Below are 26,247 nucleotides of genomic sequence, written 5' to 3' on the forward strand. Positions count from 1 at the left end.
TACAATATTTGTAGTACTTGGCCCTTGTTCCATAATGAACTTGAAAGACTAAGACATTACTTTCATATTAATGTTTATCCCAAAGACCTAACAGAGAAACAAATTAAGAAGTTTATCACCAATAAATTTGTTACTGACAATTTTGTGGAGGATAAAACCAAAGAGGTTAGATACATTACATTGCCCTTCTCAGGACAATTTAGTTACCATTTCCGCAATACAATGTCTCATTTACTCAAGAAACATGTTCCGAATGTTGATTTTAGATTCATTTTTGTTAATAAAAATACCATAGGTTCTCTGTTTAAATTTAAAGATGCTATTCCTACTCCTTTGTGCTCAAAAATTGTATATTGCTCTAGATGTCCGGACTATATGTCACTGTATATTGGTTCCACCTGTCGAAACCTAAAAATTCAAATTTCTGAGCACTTGGTAGTATCATATAGAACAAATGCTCGTATCACTGAGCCTAGTTTCTCAAATATAAGAGAACACGCATTACAATGTAATCATGCATTTACAGATCAGGACTTTAACATAAAAGTATAGGGCATATTGTAACTCAGACCTTAGAATGGCGGAATCTTTATTTATTGTAAAAGAGAAGCCAGAGTTAAATGGTACAGAAATAGCTACCAAATTATTAATTTTCACTTAATAATTTTGAACTAGGTGAGATAGTGTTGTTTTTGCATAGTTAGCATTCGAGGTTCATTTACGTGTACTTTGTTTCAACCAATCAGCATTGAGAATTTTGTTTGGGCTAAAATATTTTGTAATAGACTAACTGTTTTATATCATACTTTTAAATTTTCCTCTTTTTTGCATCAGCTATGACAGATTAGAATATTGTGTTATATATTGTATTGGATAGGAAATCCTTAGTGAACCAATCAGGTTTTGCCAGCTAATGAGTAGGAGCCTATAAATATTGGTAAGCCAGTCTCCCTCCCCACTTACCTGTTGGAGGAACTAGTAGCAGGACCACTGCATCTGGTCATATTTTAATGTTTTACGTGTGGTTTTGCAGTGTCTTATTGTACACCTGAAGATGGGATATGTACTTTCCCGAAACGTTGTGTGATGTGGATATAATGAAGATAACCGTCCTTTTGTGGGTCTCCTCTCTCCTGTACATATATATATATATATATATATATATATATATATATATATATATATATATATATATATATATATATACAGTAAGGTCCCGGGTTACGTTGGTCTCGAGTTATGTCAAACTTGTAGTTACGTCAGTCCACTATAAGGCAATTTAAGATTAAAAAAATTGAAAATTTATAAGTCATAAAACACGGGATTTATTATTATTGTTGGCTGCCAGGCGTCACTAGTGGTTACCTGCCACACCGCCCGCCTCACGCTTGAATACAATAACACCCTACCTCAGTTCCACCACACCGTCACCCTTGGCAAGAGTGTTATCCTACTTCTGCATTTACTGACTCAAGTTCTTAGTATCTTGCTCAATGGCACCAAAGAGAAAACTCCTTAGTGACAGCAGTGATGCTAAGAAAAGCCCGTTACCATGACAACGGGGAGGTTGATGACCTTGAGGGCTCGCGAACCCACCATCACAACAATAACAACTCCGGAGCCTTCGCCTGGGCCACACGACACTCGCAGCTCACTTGCACCGTCTGCGCCTGTCTGCTGATCCCTATTGACCTTTCTTATTGCATTTCCTGCTCCGCTGGCCATGCTTCTACTCCCACCACACTGTACTACACTCCCAGCTGTCTGCCCTGGGCGTCACAATATTTGACCTGCCCACCCTCCTGACAGCCTAAGGCGTCCACCCCTCTCAGCAACCTGCAGTCCTTCGCGTTCGCGGCCCTAATCAACAACAAAAACAAGCTTGTGTTTCATATTCCTACATAGTTGTAAATAATATAACAGTATAACAATATAACCTTTTACTTACCTGAATGACCATAAACAATGATTGGTTGAAAACTCGATAATATGCTTTGAAATGTACGGAAACTCGAGTTACCTATAAAATCAACTTACGCCATGTTTCAGGAACGTAACTCTGACGTAAACCGAGACCTTACTGTATATATATATATATATATATATATATATATATATATATATATATATATATACACATACATACATACAGGCAACCCCCCTAATGAACGTGTTACGTTCTTAAAAACCCTTCGTTAAGCGAATTTTCGTTAAGCGAACCAATTATAACAAGTTTAACCCTGACTTGAGCTTCCATTGAGAGTAAACAAAGTGAGAGTGCATCATATTACAGTAAAAGGCTTAATGAAAGTAAAAATTGTGAAGTTAGATATTTAAGCAGTTTAATTTAAGTAATGTATGTATATAAGTAACTTTATAATGTTGTTGATCTTAAATTTATGAAGGGAGGGAGAGTGGAGCGGGAAATACACTAGCTGGCAACCTGTAGAATGTAAACAAAGGGCGCATAATTGTACCGCATACAAAACTTATGTATCACATTTCCACAAGGCTTTCCATTTTATCCATTGCAGAGTCATGCGTTCAGGTGGTTCTTTTAGCTTGCAAGGAAGATATGATCTCACCAGCCTTCTTAATAGAGTCTGCTGACTTGGAAATGGTAGACAGTAGATGGAGTTAAGCCATAGTGGGAAGCAATGCTATTAGTTTTCTTGCCTTGTGTCTGTGAATAATATCCAGCTTCACTCCGAGAGTTAAGAGACTTCCTGGTCTTCTTAGCAATGCTAGGCGACATTGCAAGGCGTTTTGCTGGCATGTAGAGCGAGGGAAGACAAGCTGCTGCTGGCGCTGTTATTGTTTTGAACTAGGGGGAGTGAGTGGTGCACGGTTTGTCCACGAGAGGTGCTGGTATATTCAAAAGCCTGTCGACTTGCGTGATACGGCGGGGGTTTCAAACTTGGAAAAAATTACCTGGATAAAATTTCATAAAAGCGAGTTTGGTGTTCGTTATATGAACAGATGGTAGTAAAAGGAAACCTTCGTTGTAGTGAAATTTCGTTGTGTGAACCTGTGTTAAGCGGGGTTTTTTTTACATTACAAGGGCACTGGCCAAGGAAAACAAAGTGTTGGAAAAAAAATCCGCTGGTTGCCAGGCCCTGTTGAGATACCTGTATATATATATATATATATATATATATATATATATATATATATATATATATATATATATATATATATATATATATATATATATATATATATATATATATATATATATATATAACGCGAAGACTGCAGGTTGCCAGAGAGGTGGACGCTTGAGGCCGCCAGGAGGGTGGGCAGGTCGAATGTTGTGACGCCCAGGGTGGACAGCTGGAAGCGTAGTGCAGTGTGGTGGGAGTAGAAGCGTAGGCAGCGGAGCAGAAAATGCAATAGGAAAGGGCAATAGGGATCAGCAGACAGCCGCAGACGGTGCAAGTGAGCTGCAAGTGTCGTGTGGCCCAGGCGAAGGCTCCGGAGTTGTTATTGTTGTGATAGGTGCGCGAGCCCTCAAGGTCGTCAACCTCCCCGTTGTCATGGTAACGGGCTTCCCATTTTCTTCTTCACTCCCTTACACACAGCTGCTGCCTCCCTTCTCATGTCTTTTAATTATGTCCACTTTTTCTTGTAGCGTAATGGTTTTCCTTTTTTTAGCATCACTGCTATCACTCAGAAGTTTTCTCTTTGGTGCCATTGAGCTAGATACTAAGATAGTCAGCAAACGCAGATGTAGGAACACTTGCCAGGGGCGACGGTGTGGTGGAAATGAGGTACGTAGAGTGGTGTTGTATTCAAGCGTGAGGTGGGCGGTGTGGCGGATAACCACTAATGACACCTGGCGGCCAACAATAACAATAAACCCCGTGCTTTACGATTTATAAATTTTCAATTTTTTAAAACTTAAATTGCCTTATAGTGGACTGACGTAAGTGCGAGTTTGACGTAACTCGAGACCGACGTAACCCGGGACCTTACTGTACGTATATATATATATATATATATATATATATATATATATATATATATATATATATATATATACATACATATACATATACACACAGGCAAACCCCGCTTAACGAAGGGGTTACGTTCCTAAAAAATCCTTCGTTAGACCAATTTTCGTTAAGTGAACCAATTATTACAAGTTTAACCCCTGACTTAAGCTTCCATTGTTATTGTTTTGAGCTAGGGGGAGTGAGTGGTGCGTGTTTTGTCCACGAGAGGCGCTGGTGTATTCAAAAGCCTATCGGCTTGTGTGATACGGTGGGGCTTTCAAACTTGGAAAAAATTACCTGGGTAAAATTTTCGTTAAATTAAGTTTGGTGTTCGTTAAATGAGCAGATGTTAGCAAAAGGAAACCTTCATTGTAGCGAAATTTCGTTGTGTGAACCTTTGTTAAGCGGGGATTGCCTGTGTATGTATATATATATATATATATATATATATATATATATATATATATATATATATATATATTTTACTACCATCTGCTTGTTTAATCCTTAAGTATGAGGGGTTGATTTACTTTCCGTGTGTTACAACGGAAAAAAATCACACTTGTCAAAAATGCTAAAATATTTTTTTCCTTATAAAAACATATTTCTTTGTATTATTCTGAGTACAACGATGTAGTTTTCAACATGTTATGACCTCTGAGAGCAAAGTTATTGCATATAAAAAAATTCATGGCAGAACCCGCCGCTAAGAAATACCCCAAGGTCTGATAACACAACTCTCTCTCTCTCTCTCTCTCTCTCTCTCTCTCTCTCTCTCTCTCTCTCTCTCTCTCTCTCTCTCCCCTTTTGGGCATTTGAATTTGATGTAAAAGTAGGAACTTTTGTACTTTCATGTCAAGAAAATGCAAACTCAGATATATGAAATGATTTGCAAAACAAAAAAAGAAAAAGAAACCACATATTACACGTATTGTGGATTTCTATTATAATTGGAATCTGGCAACTCTTATTAGCAATGGGATTCACGTGACTTGGCTGACAAGCACAGTCCTGTAGAGGCATCCATGGGTGACACACCAGCACATTGCTCGAGAGGAGTAAGCTACATGAGGAGGTTTATGAACGTTGCTGTGAGGGTTGGTCTCTGTCTCCCAGATCACTATTAGAATCACTACTGGAGTCTTCACTTTCTTCTGTCTCAATAAAAAATCACTGTCTTCATTTTCATCACTCCTCAATGTCATTACCGAGTAACACTGACAACATCACTTGGAGTACCGTTTCCTCCCTCCGGGTCCCGGGAGTTGCCAGATGTCACCTGGAAATGAGAAAAGATGACCTATTGTGAGGGAACATATGTCTCAGGGCTCAAGCAAGTGAGTGAGAAAACATGCCAGATACCTCCACTTGCCCCAGGACCAATAGTGAGGGGGAGAGATTCAAACGATTAGTGCAGAAAAATCATGATTACATGTACGATCACCATACTACAAGAGTTAACGAACACCAATCTCGCTTTAACAAAATTTTATCCAAGTAATTATTTCCAAGTTTGAAAGCCCCGTCATATCACGCAAGCCGACAGGCTTTTGAATACACCAGCGCCTCTCGTGGACAAAATGCGCACCACTCACTCCCCCTAGTTCAAAACAATAGCAATGGAACCTCAAGTCAGGGGTTAAACTTGTTATAATTGGTTCGCTTAAGAAAAATTTGCTTAACGAAGGTTTTTTTTTAGGAACGTCACCCCTTCGTTAAGCGGGGATTGCCTGAATATACAGGCAAGTCCCGTTTAACGAAGGTTCACACAACGAAATTTTGCTACAACGAAGGTTTCATTTTACTACCATCTGCTCGTTTAATGAACACCAAACTCGCTTTAACGAAGTTTTATCCAGGTAATTTTTTCCAAGTTTGAAGCACCGTTGTATCATGCAAGCCGACAAGCTTTTGAATACACCAGGAGCTGCAAATACTAAGGCCTGCCTCAGGAGAAATTCTGAAACATCTGTAGAATCAAGATCAAGATCAAGCCTCTCGTGGACAACACGTACCACATAATGGCGTCAGCAGCAGCTCGTCTTCACTTGCTCAACCTACCACCAAAACACCCTGCAATGTGGCGTAGCGTTCCTAAGAAGACCAGGAAGTCCCTTACTCCATCTTGACTCCATATACTGTCTCTACTATTTTCAAGTCAGCAGACTATTAAGAAGGCTGGTGAGACTATATCTTCCTTGCAACCTAAAAGAACCATCTGAACTCGTGACTCTACAATAGACAAAATGGAAAGCCTTGTGGAAATGTGGTACATAAGTTTTGTACGCGGTACAATGATGCGCCCTTTGTTTACATTCCACAGGTTGCTGGTTAGTGTCTTTCCCATTTCACTTTCCCTCCCTTCATAAATTTAAGATCATCAACATTATAAAGTTACGTACATACATATATTAGTGTACATTATAATGACTTAGATTAAATTGAACTGCCTAAATGTTAAACTTCATAATTTTTACTTTCATTAAACCTTTCACTGTACTATGATGCACTCTCGATTTGCTTACTCTCAGTGGAAGTTCAAGTCAGGGGTTATAATCGGTTCACTTAACGAAGTGTTTTTTAGGAACATAACCCCTTCGTTAAGCCAGGTTGCCTGTGTATATATATATATATATATATATATATATATATATATATATATATATATATATTTATGTATATGTATACAGTGGTGCCTTAGAATACGAACTTATCCATTCAAAACTTTGTTCTTACTCTAAAACGTTCTTATTCCAAAGCATCAAAATACATGTATTCTTATGGAAGAAATTATAATTCGTTCCAAACCACCTCCCATGACCAAAAAAATTATATTTTTCACCTAATTTCTTACTTTTTGCATACTATTATTGTATATACTACTACTACTATATTGCTATAACTATAAAAGATAGCAAATAAAGCAGGAAAGTAAGCAAAATGTAATATAATGAAAATTCAACTTCTTGTGGTCAGAAAGAAGCGTCACGACATCCTCCTCATGTGACTCCATCAAGCCAGCACCACACACTCTTATATAAGCCAATAAGTGTTTCTTTGATATGCTGCATTCATTATGGAAAATAAATCAGGGAAGTAAGCAAACTGTAATATGAAAATTTAACTTTTTCGCGGTCAGAAACAAGCGTCAACACATCCTTCTCAGCTGACTCCATCAAGCCAGCACTCAATTCCAATATTGTCATGCATCATAATATGTTTCTGAACTGCTTACTTATCCATGGAAATACATGTATATCTTATATCTCACCAAGAAATAAATAAAAGATGATAAAATACAGCATACTGACATAAGTGTTCTCACCATCCTCACATTTGGCGCCCTCACACGTACACAAACATATCCTTGTAAAAGCTGATACATGATTGGCTAAGTGTCCACCATCTTGAAAACAATGGGCCAATGACAGGCCTCTATATATGACAGAGAGCCTCAAGCATAAACAAACTGTGCAGCATAAAGGAGCGCAGCTTTTAAAACCCCCATGTTCATGCCTGACGGGCTCTAACATCAGAGCCATAATCATGCCTGACGGGGTATAAGAGTTAAGGCTTTTGATTCATAAGCTGGATACTCTCTCTTCCCCTCCAATGTAAAAGACACGATTTTTTTGTTTGTAATCCAAATTGTTCGTACTCAAAAGCGTTCATTCTCCAAGGTACCACTGTACATGAAAATAGTCATAAAAGAAATGTAAAGTACTGCGCAAAAGAAATAAAAAAAATTTTTTTATTTACCTTTCACTCACCATGTATTCTATCAGATGATGTCCCTCCCAAGGCTAAGGGACAGTAGGGATTTCACCCCTTACTCCTCATCTGCTGAGTGGGCAGACAAGGATAAGATTTTGTCGTCTGCACTATCAGAAGCATATGTGGAAGGGCCAGCTGTAGCAGGATCAGCACGTTTCACTGGTTTGAAGAAAGAGGATATAGAGGAAGGGCCAGCTGTAGAACCGTCGGCAGCGGATGTGGAAGGGCCAGCTGTAGCAGGGTCAGCAGGTGTGACAGGGAAGGCATGTCTGACTAGCTTCAAGAATGAGTAGATGGAGGACTTTTTTTTTTTCATCATAGACTTATTGATAAATCTTGACACTTTTCTCTACGTCATGAACCACTTTACTACTCCTGGCAAGATTTGGGTCACGTTCCTTCAGGGTTTCCAGAGCTTTTTCAATAGTACCGAGACATTCTGTAAGAGTTTTGATGTCCAGGCCACGCACAGGTTCTTCTTCGTCTCCCTCTTTTTCTGCCTCCTGTGATGCCTTGTCTAGCTCTGTAATTTCATCATTTGAGAGAGATTCAGCATGACTTTCCAAAAGATCTTGAACAACATCATCATCAACTTCATCGAAGCCAGCTCTATGGCACAGATTTACTATGTCATTTCTGATCGTACGGATGTCATCTTCAGCGAAGCCTGAGAAGTCATGCGCACATTCTAGCCATACTTTATTCCATGCTAAGTTCATGGTAGACATCTTCACTTCGTCCCAAGATGACGATGTTATCTAAGGCGTGCTTGATGTTATATGACTTCCACCAATCTCTGATAGTGGGGTTGCCATGCCTATCTGTGCCCTTTATCAGTTGCTGCATGGTTTGCTGCTAGTAGTAGGATTTAAATGTTTGCCATGACTATTATGAATCTATTTGTGCTTACAATAGACCCTTTAATATTCCATTTACTCATCTAATTAGTAATGCATGTAAGTAATATATAATGCAGTTAAAAAAAAAGGGGGAAGGGGAAGAGATAACAGGCTCCAAGGCTGGTCAAGTTAAAGTCAGTACTGTGAGTGGCGGGGAGGTGTGTGTGGAATGGATGACATCATCACCCCTGCTCCTCCGCGCTGGGCCCTCTCAGATGACATGAGCGGATACCATATCTGTGAATTTTTCTTACCATATATCGAATCGAAGGTAGTAATTTCCAAATACTCTAAGTGTGAATTTACCTGATAAAGAACTACCATATAATGAGTAATGAGGACTTACTGTGTGTGTGTGTGTGTGTATACAGTAATACTCCACTTACCGAACGTTCGTTTAACGAATTTCTAGTTTAACGTACTATATAAAGTTAGACCAAAAATCCGCATAACCTACAACCACATCCGTTTTAGCGAATTTTCTGGGTTTGAATTTGCCGGGTGAGGGACCGAACACGGTAGTTTCGTTGTAATTGGCTGGCTCCTGGAGCTTGATCCAAGATTCTTTAACAACGTCAGAGCAACCTCTTGCAGCGAAATGGCATCCATGAACGCTTGGAGGGACGGTGACAAGGTTGCTTTCAGGTTGCTCTGAGGGTGCTGGGAACACCACCTCTGGAGGTGGTGTTACTGTCTTATATATGCACTTATGTTCACAAAACATTTCTATTAGCTATTTACAAACCTTGCCCTAAGAAAGGATTGTTTTGTAATGCATAAAGTGAAATCTTACATGGAATACCAAAAAATAAAGCAGAGATGAGATGATCCACAGACGAAGTGGGAGACTTGCGGCCACTCGGCCGCTTCTTCTTCTTGTGACCCTTTTGCTTGCGTGTTACTTTCATCATGATGTTTATGTTTTCACTCCTCTCTTGCCTGCTATAATGGATATCATATCTTAGTATTCATATACACTCATGCCACGAGGATAACCTTGACTCCAAGGCACTGTGTGATAGTGAATTACTAATGAAATACTAAGATATGATATCCATTATAGCAGGCAATAGAGGAATGGAAACAAATGTCATGGGGAAAGACAACACGCAAGCTAAAAGGGTCACAAGAAGAAGAAGCGGCCAAGTCGCCGCGAGTCTCCCGCTTCGTCTGTGGCTCATCTCATCTCTGCATTATTTTTTGGTATTCCATGTAAGATTTCACTTTATGCATTACAAAACAATCCTTTCTTTGTAAAAAGCTAATAAAAATGTTTTGTGAACATAAATGCATATATAAGACAGTAACACCACCTCCAGAGGTGGTGTTCCCAGCAACCTGGTGGTTGGTAAAAAGCTAATAGAAATGTTGTTTTGTGAACATAAATGCGAGAATGTAAAAGAATTTGTACGTAGCTCCTCTAACTTCCAATGACTCATATGACATAAAAGTAGTGGTAAACCAGTGGCCCAATATGTTGCCAAACGTGTATATATATATATATATATATATATATATATATATATATATATATATATATATATATATATATTGTTTAATTTTAACCCATGTGGTATGTTGGGGACCAGCCCAGAATGCATCCCCCCCTATTTCCATTATTTCCTATGGGAAAATTACATCCGCTTAATGAATTTTCGCTCTGAACAGCTTTGACACCCCCTATCTTGTTCATTAAGCGGAGTATTACTGTATATATATATATATATATATATATATATATATATATATATATATATATATATATATATATATATATATATATATATATATATATATATATATATATATATATATATATATATATATATATATATATATATATATATATATATATATATATATATATATATATATATATATACACAGTTGAGACTCGATACTAGAACTTAATTCTTTTCAAATGGCCGTTTGAGTGTTAAAAAGTTCAACTATTGATACCTATAAATCTGGTAATTTGTTCCAGCCATTGCCAGACCCAAGTTTAGAAAAAAGCAGCAGTTTAATTTTACGGTCACCGCTAGCATCGGCACACAGAAGCAGGGTTGGCCTGTTTCTCATGGGCTTGTGTCCTGGCAAACACTTCTCTTACTTTGTTATATAGATCATGTTTAGTTTTTTTTTTTTTTTTTTTTTTTTTTTTTTTAACAGGCCAGTTTCATCACAATTAAAGATCAGTTGTAGGCTTAAGCACTCCTTATCCACAAATTTCTTAAATTCAGGCACAAATTACTCAGCGGCAACTGTCAGCACTTATAGGCTCGCCGTGCTTCACAACAGAATGAATTCCAGTTCTTTTCTTGAAATTCACAAACGACCCATCACGTGCTTTAAAATCAACAATTTTTCCATTTCTTTCATTGCCGCAGGTCGCTTAAATTGCCTTTTCACACCAATAACCACATCAGCTCTTTTAATGAGCTCTGTCTTCTTCAGTATTGTGGCTACTGTAGATCGGTTATTCTTCCTTTTTTCTTGTACTTGTCAATAATCTCCTTTTTCCTTTCGATGGTTGTCACTACATTCTTTCTCGTCATTGTAAGCTTCTAAATGGAAAAAGAAAAAAAAAAAAAAGAACTCCGAAGAGAAAGCGCAGGACAGTGTTATTCTTACAACAGCGAAGGATCAAATGTCTCTGGTGGGGCGGTAGAAAGGATGAAAGCACAAGACAATGTTATTCTTACGACAGCGAAGGATCAACTGGCTGCGGTGGACCGGTGGGGCAGCGGGAAGGATGAAGCCTTTTTGTTTACAGCCACGTGGACGGATGTTCAACTAATAGGTATATTTTTGAGTATTAAATAGAACTTTTGCGTTCAACTATTGAAAAGTTCGACTATTTAGACATTCGAGTATTGAGTCTTCACTGTATATGTATATTGTTCATTATGCTGTATATCATGTGTACATAATCGTGTAGCACTTTTATGGACAATAGTACTGTGTTTAGCCTATATTTTCACACCAGCATGAATGGTCCTTTCAATGCAACGGACAATCGGCTCTGTCGGAATGGTAGGCTCCCCCTTTTAGTCCGTTGCATCGAGGGTCTGCTGTACTAGAATGTACAGCAGTGGCATAAAGACATCAAGAAACTAGAAAAAATCCAAAGGATTATTACAAAAATGGTCCCAAAAATAAAGGATTTTCCTTATGAAGAAAGACTGAAGGAAATGGAACTACCAACTTTGAAGGATAGATGGAAAAAAGGAGACCTAATAATGATGTATAAGTTAGTAAACCGTATAGAAAAGATAGACAGACAATACCTGGTACCACTGAGGGAGGATGGAGGTAGGCGACCAAGAGGACATTCCAAGATCATAAAAAGTCAGTGTCTGAGGAACATTAAGAAGTTCTGTTTTCCACATACGATGGTAAACATCTGGAATGGATTGAGTGAAGAGATTGAAGCAGCAGCAAGTGTGCACAAATATAAGGAAAAGTTGGATAACTGTAGATGTTACTGCCCATCAGGTGGTTGTAGGACAATGAGACCCTCACGTTGACGCGATAATATATATTTCGGTCAAAACCTGTTGACAAGAAACACCACGATAAAAAAACAATGCAATACACGCATTTCCCTTTGGCAGGGATGCAGGTGAAATAATTTGGACCCCTTGACGGGTCGTATCCTTCTGTATTCCACTCACATTCCCACCAAATGAGAACGGCTGTGATACAGGTACGTACATGCTACATTATGTGAGACGACTAAATATGATAAAGTACAATCATAGAATGGCATGCAAGATAAGTACGTCTGAAGGATGGTGAACTTACGTGTTAGGGTCTGCGGCACGTTACAGAGATGACAATGTTAATCTGTACTGTGTGGTAGCTTGCTGTGGACTGAGCTTTGGTGTGGCACAGCATGAGGCAGTGACCTCACTAGCTGACCCAAAGGCTCCCTATCTATGGGACAGGACTCAGCACTTTCTACCTTGTAAACAACTTACAATCACTCCTTTTATCTCTCTCTCTCTCTCTCTCTCTCTCTCTCTCTCTCTCTCTCTCTCTCTCTCTCTCTCTCTCTCTCTCTCTCTCTCTCTCTCTCTCATCTCTCCCTCCCTGCCAGGCAGGTGATAACACTCAACCTATCGAGGCACCCGGACCTCGAAACCATGTTCATGGGGCATCACTACTGCATTGGTTTGGTGGCATTATAGCCTGTAGCGGTGTCTGTCTTAACCTCTTATTAAGGGATGGTGAGGTGTCTCCAAGGTGAGTTCTTTTTAGTCCTTGAGGAGCATCTGAGGGCCTCATTTATCTGACTTGAATATGTCTATTTAATGTATTTCCTGTGAAATGTAACAACCAGGAATGGAATTCTAGGCAGCCATCAATACTACACAGCACCTTTCGAGGACATGTCATGATCCAGTGATTCTGACTGAAGCCTGACAAACACTGTCTCTCTCGTCGCATTAGTGAGAGGCGGTCATTTGTGTTCATCTCAATGAAGCACCTACAAGTCTCGATGGGATGGTGTTCCTGACACAATGAGCACTGTGTCTGACTTCTGTTCATCACCTTTGACGTTGCAGTCATCAATCCCATAGTCTTCTTACTTGGTAGTGGCTTATATGGTGGGTTAGCATATTGTCCACTTGTATCTTCTATCTGTTCTCCGTCCTTCTCTGCCTTCCTGAGCATGTTTTTCGTGAATGTTAACAACCACTCGGCATCACATGAGGTGCCACTGTTCAGTTCCTCTTGTCTATATGATTCATCCACGTAATCATCTCTCAGTTTCCCTTTAACCTCCCTGTTATGACATGTATGGATTCATGTTTCAATTTTTTTTAGTTCTCCCATAATCTTCAAGTTCCTTACGCAGGTGCTCAAGGCATCCACTAAAAGGCGCAGGCCTTTGACATCATTCATTCTCACGCTTGGTCCCCCACAGACTCTTTTGATCAAGTGCTGAATGTATGTATGCATGTTTTTCGTGAATGTTAACAACCACTCGGCATCACATGAGGTGCCACTGTTCAGTTCCTCATGTCTATATGATTCATCCACGTAATCATCTCTCAGTTTCCCTTTAAACCTCCCTGTTATGACATGTATGGATTCATGTTTCAATTTTTTTTAGTTCTCCCTTCTTCAAGTTCCTTACGCAGGTGCTCAAGGCATCCACTAAAAAACGCAGGCCTTTGACATCATTCATTCTCACGCTTGGTCCCCCACAGACTCCTTTGATCAAGTGCTGAATGTATGTATGTTTGTTACCATGTCTGACTTCCTGGTCTCCAGATGGTTTCAATGACCTGGTTGAGTTATTATCGCCCTCAGCCTGTCTGCTTACTGAGAGTGTATTCTGATTGGTCGGGCCCGTAAGGTCTCAGGCAGTATTCTCATGCTCCCCCTGGTGAGACAATTCCGGATCTGACACTAAATCAACTGACAAGTTTCCCATACGTTCAAGAGTAATTGCTGAGCCAGCAGGAGGAGAGGTTTCTTGAGTAGCAGCAGCCAAAGATGACATCACTTTACAGGTCGTACGGACTCAGGCAGTATTCTCATACTCCCCCTGGTGGGACTGCCCCGGTTCAGACACCGAGGAGACAGACAAGTTTCCTCCACGCCCAGAAGCCGTTTCTGATTCAGTAATAGGAGAGGTTCCTTTAGCAGCCAAAGTCAACATCACATCTGTGCTCTTTACTGCACATAGCTATTTTACACTTTTGGTGAAGGTTCTTACCATGGTCAACATGTGTGTAAACATATGTTGTATTTGTTGACTACGTTCAAACAGCTGCTGCGTGATGCCCAGATTCTCAGGCAGCATTGCAGCATTCAAGTTTGTTTCATTCTGCCATGGTTGCATGACTGTATGTGGCAGTCTTTCAACTCTGCCCTCTGTTGACTACAGGCCTTCCTCCATCACTGGCTTCAGGACTATGTCCTTGTCAATGATATCTGTTGGCTCCAGCTTAGGTGAGCTGTCCTTCTCAGATTTGTTTTCTTCCATGACTACTTGGAAGGTAGTGTTGTCGTCAGGTGATAACGATGGCGTCTATAGGCTTTCTTTACGTTTACTGTGGGTGTTAGCGAAGTTTACACACCATACATGTGTCAGCAGAGGATGCACACCATATGTGTGTCAGCAGAAGATACACACCATATGTGTGCCAGCAGAAGATACACACCATGTGTGTGCCAGCAGAGGTTACACACCATACGTGTGGCAGCAGACGTTGCACACCATACGTGTGCCAGCAGATGTTACACACCATACGTGTATCAGCAGATGTTACACACCATACGTGTGCCAGCAGATGTTACACACCATACGTGTATCAGCAGATGTTACACATCATATGTGTGTCAGCAGATCGTGTGTCAGCATTAGTTCACACCATATGTGTGGCAGCAGAGGTTACACACCATATGTGTGTCAGCAGATATTACACATCACACTCACCTATCATAACTCTTTGTAATGCAGTACATATATGCATCGATAAAGAGAGAGAGAGAGAGAGAGATGAGCCCAGTTTCACAAGTTACTCCTTTGTTGTTGGTGCCTGTCAATGTGCTTGTTACTCTTTAATGCACTCCTTACCCTTATAAACAAAAGTTAACAATTACTAATGTTCACACTGACTGTGGAATCTGAGAATTAAATCCAGTAGAGTTTCATACAGTGGAGTACGTAGGTATGTTTTATCACTGTTTGTCACCATTCCCTTATCCTTTATACTCACAAACACAACTAACGATGACCAATGTACCAACTGGCTATGGAGTATGTTAAGTGAATCCCATAGAGTTTCACTGGATGCACGTAAATATGCTTGTAACTGTGTGTTGTCATTCAATTATACACATATACACACACAAGTAACAATCACTAGTGCACAAATTGGTTGTTGAGTATGACAAGTAAATCCCGTAGAGTGTTATTGAGTGCACGTAGTGCACATATATATGTTCATCACTGCTTGCCACTGTATCACTGGATGCATGCATGTATCTTGTTTCACCGTTGTTGTCACTGTTGTGTCGTCGTGGACCACATGTTTTGACTGTTACCGCCCATCAGGTGGTTGTAGGGCAGTGAGACCCTCACGTTGACACTATAGTGTATATTTCGGTCAAAACCTGTTGACAAGAAACACTACTATAAAAAACAATGCAATACGCGCATTTCCCTTTGGCAGGGATGCAGGTGAAATAATTAGGACCCCTCGACGGGTCGTATCCTTCTGTATTCCACTCACATTCCCACCAAATGAGAATGGCTGTGATACAGGTACGTACATGCTACATTATGTGAGATGACTAAATACGATATAGTACAATCATAGAATGGCGTGCGAGATAAGTACGTCTGAAGGATGGTGAACTTGCGTGTTAGGGTCTGTGGCACGTTGCAGAGATGACAATGTTAATCTGTACTGTGTGGTAGCTTGCTGTGTGTACTGAGCTTTGGTGTGGCACAGCTTGAGGCAGTGACTTCACCTGCTGACCTCACCAGCTGACCCAAAGGCTCCCTATCTATGGGACAGGACTCAGCACTTTCTACCTTGTAAACAACTTACAATCACTCTCTCTCTCTCTCTCTCTCTCTCTCTCTCTCTCTCTCTCTCTCTCTCTCTCTCTCTCGCTGTCTCTCCTCCAGGCAGGCAATAACAGTATATATTGAGACAGGTCACTATTAACCCCATTCAAACCCTGTAATATACAACTAGGTAAATACGCACACACACATACAGACACACAACTTCTTTATAGAAGTATTTGTTTTGGTGAATGAGTTCTGTGTTACCAAGTTCATTAAATACATCCTTTTTGGATAAAAAGTTTCTGAGCTGGAGATGTGAAGCAGCCATCTTAGCAGTGGAAGTGTCTGTTATAAGCCACTAAGAGAGGGTGCTTGGGAATGGATTAATTTATTTCACATTGATTAAAATTTTGAATTTAGAACAGTGCTCAGGAATGAATTAAATTCCTAAATTCAAGAACTGTAGTTTTGTTCAGTTGTATTTCATATAGCAGCAGTTAAACAGGTCCAATCTGTTCTATATTCTAAGCCAGCTCCCTTTTGGATATAGCATCTCTGCTTTTGCACTCATTACAATGAGTTAAGAAGCTAAACTTTTCTGTATTTATCACCCTTGTCTTCCTTTACCAAAGTAATTTTCCCCCAACTGCCACAACTTATGTTAAAGGGGAGAATCTCATATTTTAATCCGTTCCTTGTGTAATGAATGTATGTCGTGTACAGGACATATAAGGAAGCGTCCTGGCAACACAAAGGTGGCTGCTGGAACAACAGTAAGTGACGCTTGCCAGGCATACAACAAACTGCACGTCTGTAAATGTGGCGCAGGTGCAGAAGGTGGGTATGCAAATGCGAAACAAAGGGATTTTAGGAGTATGGCACCAAAGTCGGACTGTAAAATGGACAGTGTGTAGAAGAAATTCTATTTATCAAAGTACTGAATATATATAAAGACGATATAAAAAATTTTCGGTATCCTTTATTACTAAAATAGGATTTTTTAAGTAAAATACATTTTTATCTACATATTTACCCATAATTATTAATTATTGCATAAACCCCCCACCCCACAGCAAAGTTATATAATGTCCATTAGCTCGCAAGAGAACAACGAAAGAAAAGAACTTGAGATTCCCTTTCCGTTCTCTAAGAAAAGGTGCACGGACCGTTTTCTACAATCCCTCAGTACCAGCCAGCCTTCCCCCACAATTCATACGCTTCCACTCTAAAAAGGTCAAAGAGGGGAGGGAGGAAGGGAACATGAATTATAATTAATAATTATGGGTAAGTATGTAGATAAAAATGGATTTTACTTAAAAAATTCTATTTGTTACTACATATACTATTACCCATAATTATTAATTATTGCTTGAAAACTGATTCCCAAGTATAAGAGGGAGGATGACCATTCCTTTAACCAATCTGAAAAGATTCGAAAACAAAAACAAAAACAGAACCACACTTGAGCAACTTACAATGAAGAGGTCAAGTCCTGGGAAGTGTAGCACTGACATCCATGTCCAAGGGGAAGTAACAGGGAAAAGAAGCAGCCCATCCAACATCCCACCAAGAAGGTCAACTAACTCAAAGCCTCCCATACTAAAGTACATAGAAATTATGTAGCCTGAACCCAATCAACCTTAATCAATAACCCTGAGAGCCGATACAAAAGGGCCCCCAAAAAAAGGTATCTAGATATCTATGAGTTATATCCCATAGATAAAAAGAAGCAAATGTAGAACTACATTTCCAGGTCCCTGCTCGGAGGACGGTCGGAATACTCCTAATTTTCTTAACCCGTACAGCGTCAGCAGATCTGAGACTTTGTGATTTCGCCAGTGCTGGCCACATCATGGATTTTTTTTATTTGTTAAACCAGTCTTAAATGATGTGAAACAAATGAAAATGACAGTCATTCCTCCCAGAACTGACTGTAAGTGGTATTAATTGGTGCGAGATGTTTTGCGCTAAGGTTAGCAACTTAGCAAAGCCTTATGTGACTAGTTTATTCGCTTCCTCGTTTGTCACCAGTCGATGCCTGAGTTGGACACATGCATAATATCATTCCTGAGTTGAAAGAAAAACAACATGTCATGATTTGCTGTTTGGGAGTGCTTGTGGCTAAAAATAGACACGAGATATCGCGAGGGAGTGTTGCCTTTCCCAGTGCAAATATTTTCCGAGTAATATGTACTTGTATTTCCTTATAACAAAGCGATTGGAAAATTCTTATTTATGTCATACAAAGTTTTCACTACCACAATATAATAGTTACCAAAAACATCTGAAATGGTGAGAGTAAGTAATGGAAATTACGCTGCGTTCATATTAGCGGAGTTGAGACGTCAGTTTCCCGCTACACCGAGCTAAAGGCAGCAGAAACTGCTAAAGTTCAGATATGTAATAAATAAATACAGGAAGCATTCATGTTAGCAGGGACAAGGAGGCAGCATGAGCAATGTCTACAGTGCATGATGGCAGTATAATGTTAGGTTTTGAGGACGCAATACCTCCGAAAACACAAGGAAGCTCGCTGACGTATCTCATACGTCTCTGACGCCCGGTTCGCTCAGAGTAGCCGACGTATCTTGTACATCTCTGACGCTGTACGGGTTAAATAGGGCACTTGTAGTCACTGTCCTAACCTCATGTGCATTGATTTTCACCGAGCACATGTCTTCCTCTGAAACATCCTGATGTGTGCGTTGGATAACCAGACATATCCAAAAAGAAATTTTGTGTGGATGTACCATCCGTCGAGGTTCGGAAACCGTCACAAATAAGAGTGAGCACCTAGGACAACAGTCCCTGGTCCTCTGCAGGTACTCCCGGACAGTCCGAACTGGGCATAAAAGCCGGTCACTCTCAGAATCCCCAACAGACTTAGCCAAGGCCGGAATAGAAAATTCTGACTGAGAATCATCACCTGGAACTTGAGTCTTAGCCAGAAAGTCCGAGGCTAAAGAGAAAGTCATCGAAGACCAATCCCTAGAGTGATGAACCTCAGCTGAAAGTCCATGGAATTTGCTAACCCGACAAGCAGAAGCCAAAGCTAAGAGAAAAGAAGCTTTCAGTGTCACGTCCCACAATGAAGCTAAATGAAGGGGCTCATAGGGGGCCTTCGTTAAAGAATTCAAAACTAAAGATAAATTCCACGCAGGAATGCGTGGCGAGTGGGGAGGAGCCGACTTGGCAAATCCCCGAAACAAATCTAACAAATCCATATTTTGAGAGATATCCTGGCCTGCCTGTCGGAAAATGGGGGCCAGAGCAGAGCGGTATCCCCTAATAGATGGTAAAGATAAATGCTTTGTGCCCCAAAGGAAAAGAAAAAAGTCCGCCAAGTCTATCACAGAGGCCGAGAGAGGATGACAGCCCCTCGACTCACACCAACGACAGTAGATGGCCCACTTCGCCTGGTACACCCTGGCCGAAGAATGTCTGACCGGCTTCTCGCGAAAAGCCTCTCTTTTGGAAGAGACGCAGGAGAGTCTCCACACATGAAGATGAAGTGTTGCTGGAGATTTGTGAAAAAGGTGTCGATGAGGCTGACGTAACAGTGAGTCCCACAGAGGCAACACTCTCGGGTGATCTACTAATAGACTCGGCAGCAGAGGGAACCAGTCTGCCTGAGGCCACCGAGGAGCAATTAGAGACACGCGGACACCCGAGGTCTCTCTGACCCGAACCAGTACCCGCCGAATCAGGGAGAAGGGGAGAAAGGCATACAGATCTAAGCCCTCCCAGGGGAAGGCAAACGCGTCCTGTTTCCAAGCGTTCAGGTCCGGAAGTGGAGACACATACAGTGGTAGCTGGTGTTTTAAAGCCGTAGCAAACAGGTGCACCTGAGGAGCACCCCATGCCTGGAAGACCCATTTGCACATGACTGGGTGTAGGGTTCATTCCGACTCCACACACTTGCAGCTGAGGACATCTGCCACCGCGTTGCGCCGTCCTGGCACGAACTTGGGGCGGAGCAATACTTGATTGTCCTCGCACCACCAAAGAATGACCCCTGTCAGAACAGACAGAGACTTGGACCGAGTGCTCCCTGTTTGACATAAGATTCACTACTGTGCCCAACAAGTCCCGCTGCAAGGCCTGAAGGGCCCGGAAGACCGCCAACATCTCCAGGTGATTGATGTGAAGGTTCTTCTCCTGTAGAGACCAGAGACCTGAGACAAGGGACTCCCCCACATGAGTACTCCACCCGTGCAGAGAGGCATCGCAAAACAGTGTCATCTCTGGAGGTGGCATCGCAAAAGGGGTTTCTTGGAGAAGATGAGCTGGCTCCATCCACCAGAAGAGGTCTGCAAGACATTGGTGAGATGGAGGGACCCGCCACCAGGGTGGGTCCGAAGCTGCTCTCCAGTGTCTCTTCAGGCACCACTGAAGGGACCGGGAATGAAGGTGGCCACCTGGAATCAGCCTCTCTAGGAATGCCAGATGACCCAAGAGTGACCTCTACAGTGACACCGAAACCGGCCGATCCGCTCTGGGGAAGGAAAAATCAGAGCCCTCATGGAGTCCAGTACCATGCCCAGGTACTGCTTCATCTGGCTGGGCACCAGGTCCGACTTGGATAGATTGACCTGAATACCCAGTCAATCGCACAAATGGGAAATAGTTTGGATGGTACTCGTGCACTCCTGTTGAGACGAACCCGTGATCAGCCAGTCGTCCAGATAGCGGAGGAGAAAAATCCTGTGTTGATGCTCCCATGCGGACACTGGAGCCATGATTTTGGTAAAAACCTGAGGAGCGGTGGCGAGGCCAAAACACAGAACTCTGAATTGAAAGACTGTCCCGCCAAACAAACCGCAGGAACTTGCAAGAACGAGGGTGTATTGGGATTTGGAAATATGCGTCTCGTAGATCTAGAGAGACTATCCAATCCCCCACTTTCATGGACTCCAACACTGAAGCCACTGTCTCCATTCGAAAGGGGCCGACTCTTAAAAACTTGTTCAGGGCCGAAAGGTTGAACACCGGTCTCCAACCCCGTTACTTTCAGAACCAGGAACAGACATGCATAAAAGGCTTTCAGCTTGTCCACCACCAGCTCTATGGCCCCTTTGTCCAACATATCATGAATCTCTAGGTCTAGGGCCATATGATGAACGGACCCCTCTACATAGGTGGCAAACTCTACGGGTCTGGAAGCCATTGGAGGGGGACGAAGAAAAGGGAGTACATACCCATAACGCAGGGTCTTCACTACCCACTCCCCTGCCCCTACCTCCATCCACACTCTCCAGTGACGCTGCAGGCAAGCACCCACAGGACCGGAGAGCCAGAGTTTTCCTTAGCGTGACCTGCCTCAGCCTCGGGAGCCTTCACTGCGAGCCCCCCGGGCGCGAAAGGGTCACCCTGTGGGGGAGGATCTGGTAACAGGAGCCAATGGAAAGGGTCTAAGAAGGGACCCTCTCCTCACCTGCCCTCTTACTTTGTTTCCACGGGGTGTCCCAGCTGAACCCCTAACTGAACAGGTCAAGCTCCTAACCAGAGAAGAGATAGCACACTGTTGGGAAGCCAAGTCTTCTGTGTTCTGCACCTTGGCCACCACAGATGGGTCAAAGAGAAAATAAAAAAAAGGAGAAGACAAAAGCTGGTGTTTATCCGCATCAGAAAAGGAACCAGGCAAGGCATCCACAGTTGCCTTTCTCCGTAACATATGAAGCCGACAACATAGTTCTTCTGCAGGGCGAAGAAAATCTCTGTTGGTCCTGGCCAGAGAGGATAAAAAAGCCAGCACTTCCTGCTGTGTGCCTGAAGAGTCTCCAGCCCAAGCGGCCAACACCTGGTCTATCCAAGAGGTGATGTCGGTCATGGAACCACACACTGATTCCATCTGAGCCAAGACACGGGTGGAAATTGATACCATCTGGTTTCCCCCCTGTCTAAGACCACCCAACTCCCGAGAGGCCCCTTCGGGTATATAAATTTCATTGGCACCCTTCTTCCAAATTCTGGGTAACTGGAAAGGAGATAAATTAGGTCTAGGGTCTCTCAGAGCCTTACCTAGGGCTTCCTTCTGAATAGCCTGGGCCTAAAAAGATCGAGGAATGGCCAAGGAGGGACGGCGAGTCTCAACTGATCCTTGAGCTCGCTCATCCCCCCTGAGAATCGACGAGGAAGGAGCTTTAGGAGTTGGAAGCTGGTGAAAACTCCTCACTCTATCTATAAGTTGTAGAAAAGGAGGATCACCCACCTGAGGAGGAGACACCTCCTCCTCATCTTCCTCATCTGCCTCATAAGTGGACTGGGGATGTTCAACCAGTCTGGAAGCTGAGGATTCTGGAACCAGATTGCTACTACCAGGAACGGAAATAAAATGGCTCACCTCATCAGACGTCTCTTGGGAAAGTGAATGGTCCCCCTGAGAAACACCACTGCAAAGGAGGGTATGGTGAGTAGTTATGGCAGATGAGGCCAAACTAACCTCAACAGTCTTGTCATGAGGTTGGTTGGTCTGCAAACTCACCTTAGGAATGGCACCAGCGCGCAAATCCTGTGTGGGAAGAAAAGCATTAGTCAAACCAGCTCTTGAGGGGACAGGGAGGGGTTCAATGGAATCTCCATTATAAGAACCTTGGTTGACTTCCCTGGGGAGAAACAAAAACTGGCTGTCCCGCCTTAGGGCATGGTGACAGCTGTCCCTCCCATCACTACCATCACCCTCCATGGGGTGGTGCCTTAGGGCAAAGTGACAGCTGTCCCTTGACTCCCTTCCATCATTGCCAACGGTAACGCCATAACCAGGACCTCCTTTGGCAGTACCTTGGCTGGCCTTAAAGGGCATGGGTTGTTTGTCAGACCTTAGGTTATCACCTCCTAATTCTCTGAGAGGGGCAGAGAGGTAGGACCCTGGGGCATAACACCGGCTCTCTACCTCCATATCATGGGTAGAATGTTATACTGCCATGACCATAGGAACCTGGCAGTCACCAAATCCACCCCCAAAATCAGCGAGGGCCTTCATCAGAGCAACTGGCATCTTACCTGTGTCAGTAGAGAGGACTGGAACACCAGCTGCTTGTGTTATTGTTGAAGTGGCTGTCGCCGGAACCATCTCGGCCCCGGGACAGGCTGCACCATCTGTTCCCTGAGATCGAAGGTCCACCTGATGGATAGGAGACTGAAATCCAGAAAAGGGAGAATCCTGGGAGGGGGTAAGAAAAAGGGACAGTCTATCCAATGTCTCCTCCATTTTACACATACATTTGTGTAGTTGTTGGGAACTCTGAGCCTTGCACTTCCCAGGTGAAGACTTCCTCCTTTCCCTATGCACCTTAACATTCTCCAAAAACCTTAGAAACTCATCATGAGAGAAAGAAATGCATTTTTCACACCGAGATGTGAGACTGCAAGACTTGACTCTATATGACAAACAATCGTCATCAGGGCCCACAGACCAAGATGGTAACGATCTAGAGCATTTACCACACAGCCTTACCATGATCTTACACTTAACCAAGGCTCTAACTGAAAACAAGAGCAAGGCGGCAACCCAAAAGCCGCAGAAACAGGACAAAAAGCCGGCAGTAAGCGAGCTAAGGTAACACATGTAACCACTAAGGCAGCAAAGAAGCGAATGAATTGTGGGGAAAGGCTGGCTGGTACCGAGGGGTTGTAGAAAATGGTCCGTGCACCTTTTCTTAGAGAACGGAAAGGGGAACTCAAGTTCTTTTCTTTTGTTGTTCTCTTGCGAGCTAATGGACATTATGTAACTTTGCTGTGGGGTGGGGGGTTTAAGCAATAATTAATAATTATGGCTAATAGTATGTGTAGTAACAAACTATATTTCTCTACTATTTATTGCATTTAATTTATATGTATTTATGTTTAATGCACCTTAATTTTATTTCAGGGTCAGGGTTCTTCAAATGCAGGACTCAAAGAGGCCATGGAATGTCATTATGGTGACTGTAAGTGTATCAAACAGGAATCACATGGTGAAGCTTCAGTACCCAAACCATGTTCTGGCAAACATTGTAATTGCACGTGTAAAACACACAAAATTGTAATGGCAACTAAAAAGGAAAATGTTGGTAAAATCCACAAATGCCCTCACTGTGACTTCACTAGCAAGCGGTCAGATAATGTCAAGCGACACATGTTGCGACACACAGGAGAGAGACCTCACAAGTGCCCCCACTGTGACTTCAGTGCCAAGAGACCGCACTCCCTCAAAAAACACATTGAAAATATTCACAACAAAGATCTCAGAGGACATGAACTTATTGACAGCATCCATAACAAGGATCTTAGAGCTCATGGCCTGGTTGAAGATATTCATAACAAGGATCTTAGAGCAGATGGTATTGTTAGATAAAATGTACTTTGTGTTCAAGTTTTCTTACACTATAAGATAGAAAGCATTAGACCATAATTCAGAAGAGTACTTGAGCTCCTTATTAAATGTAGTACATGGAGATATAAGCTGTCTTAAAAGTAAAGAGGAACACAATTTGATCAATTTAATGTGGTTCTGATTCCAGTTTTGCAGCTCAGGGTATGCTAGAAAGTTTCTCTCTCTCTCTCTCTCTCTCTCTCTCTCTCTCTCTCTCTCTCTCTCTCTCTCTCTCTCTCTCTCTCTCTCTCCCTGCAGTCTGACACAGTTAAGCCATGACCCAGTTTCTTGGCAGCCATTATGATAGATCATAGAGGTCCATTCTTTCACTTCACAGTTGTGTTGTTCCCACACATCCTTATTACTCAGGCTATCTTTAGTTTTCTTAATCAAATTACAAACATGCTTCTAAAATATTGGAAAGGTGAATCAATAATTTAATTTTCATTCAGGTGTTCAAGATCTGAGATGGTGAGTTAGGTTCACATATCTATGTCTTCCTTTGGATTTCTGTGAAACCATTATATCTCATGCCAAAGGTATTCATATTTATGAAAGAGTTTAAAATGTACATAATAATTTTTACATCATCATCATCATTAGTTGCAGGTCAGAATCCTATCCCTTTTCTCATTTTCATTTTCTGCCTTTTATTTTGTGTTATATCACTAGTGAAGTTGAATATTTTTTTGTTTCTTTAGTGAGGTGTATGTGCATGTAATCATTCAAGGAGGACAATAAAATTTTTTTAAAATGAAATACTTGTAAACAGCATATAAAATTTATTGATTTTATGTTTGCTAACAACATGTGTGAGTGTTGAATTAACGCTTTACTCGTTAAATCCACACACTGACCTATTTTGTGACAATTTCTTCATCATTACAGTTGATTAATTTTCTGTATTATAAGTTTTAGTTTCATTACTAATTGTATGTGTGTGTGTGTGTTTGAGAGAGAGAGAGAGAGAGAGAGAGTGTCCCTTGACTTGAAACAAATTATTTGACAAGTGAGATGCATAAAAACAGGTATTTGTGTTATAAATTCTTATATATATATATATATATATATATATATATATATATATATATATATATATATATATATATATATATATATATATATATATATATATATATATATATATATATATATATATATATATATATTAATACCTATTTTGACCTACTTTTCATGTTAGCTTGATTTTTCAAAATTTGTAGTTGCTGTAGTCATTGCTTCTGGACCAAGACAAAAATGTGGGAGGAGTGAAGTGAAGGAGGCAAAGACAGATGGACAGCAAGGGACCTCCTGGACCCAGTCTGTGTAATTTTTAAAAATCCTAGTAATTGTCAGAAGTAGATCAGGGAGAGACATATACTTAAAACCTTTAGATCTTGTGGGGTCTTTTTTTCTCTTCTCAATCCTACCTAGGCTAAAAAAAACAGTGGCTGCTATGCACAAGTTAAGAAATTCAAAGGAAGCCTACTGTGGACTTCGTACCAGTTAAACCTTTATCCCTGATATATATTTAATTGGGTGATCTTATAACATACAGTACATATTTGTTCTACTATTCCTTTATATTTACAAGGATGAGCTATTCTTTTAGAATTGTTATCATATTCATTCTTCCATCTTCAGTGAGTCCATTATTGTTTGTAAATGAGAAGAAAACTGTAAACTTAA

At 41.3% G+C, this 26,247-nt stretch overlaps 1 protein-coding gene across 2 annotated transcripts in view; it reads left to right on the forward strand.

Moving 5' to 3' along the window:
- Window positions 1-25,958, forward strand: part of LOC123517189 (zinc finger protein 219-like) — a 173,181-nt gene extending 147,223 nt beyond the window's left edge. For both annotated transcript variants that reach the window (XM_045277192.1, XM_045277193.1), the window contains one exon: window positions 24,076-25,958. In XM_045277192.1, the coding sequence (XP_045133127.1) occupies window positions 24,076-24,540 (465 nt within the window). In that variant the 3' untranslated portion in view covers window positions 24,541-25,958. The remainder of the gene's footprint in view (window positions 1-24,075) is intronic.
- Window positions 25,959-26,247: the final 289 nt, after the last annotated feature.

This window comes from Portunus trituberculatus, chromosome 41 (assembly GCF_017591435.1).
Source record: "Portunus trituberculatus isolate SZX2019 chromosome 41, ASM1759143v1, whole genome shotgun sequence".
NCBI lineage: Eukaryota > Metazoa > Arthropoda > Malacostraca > Decapoda > Portunidae > Portunus > Portunus trituberculatus.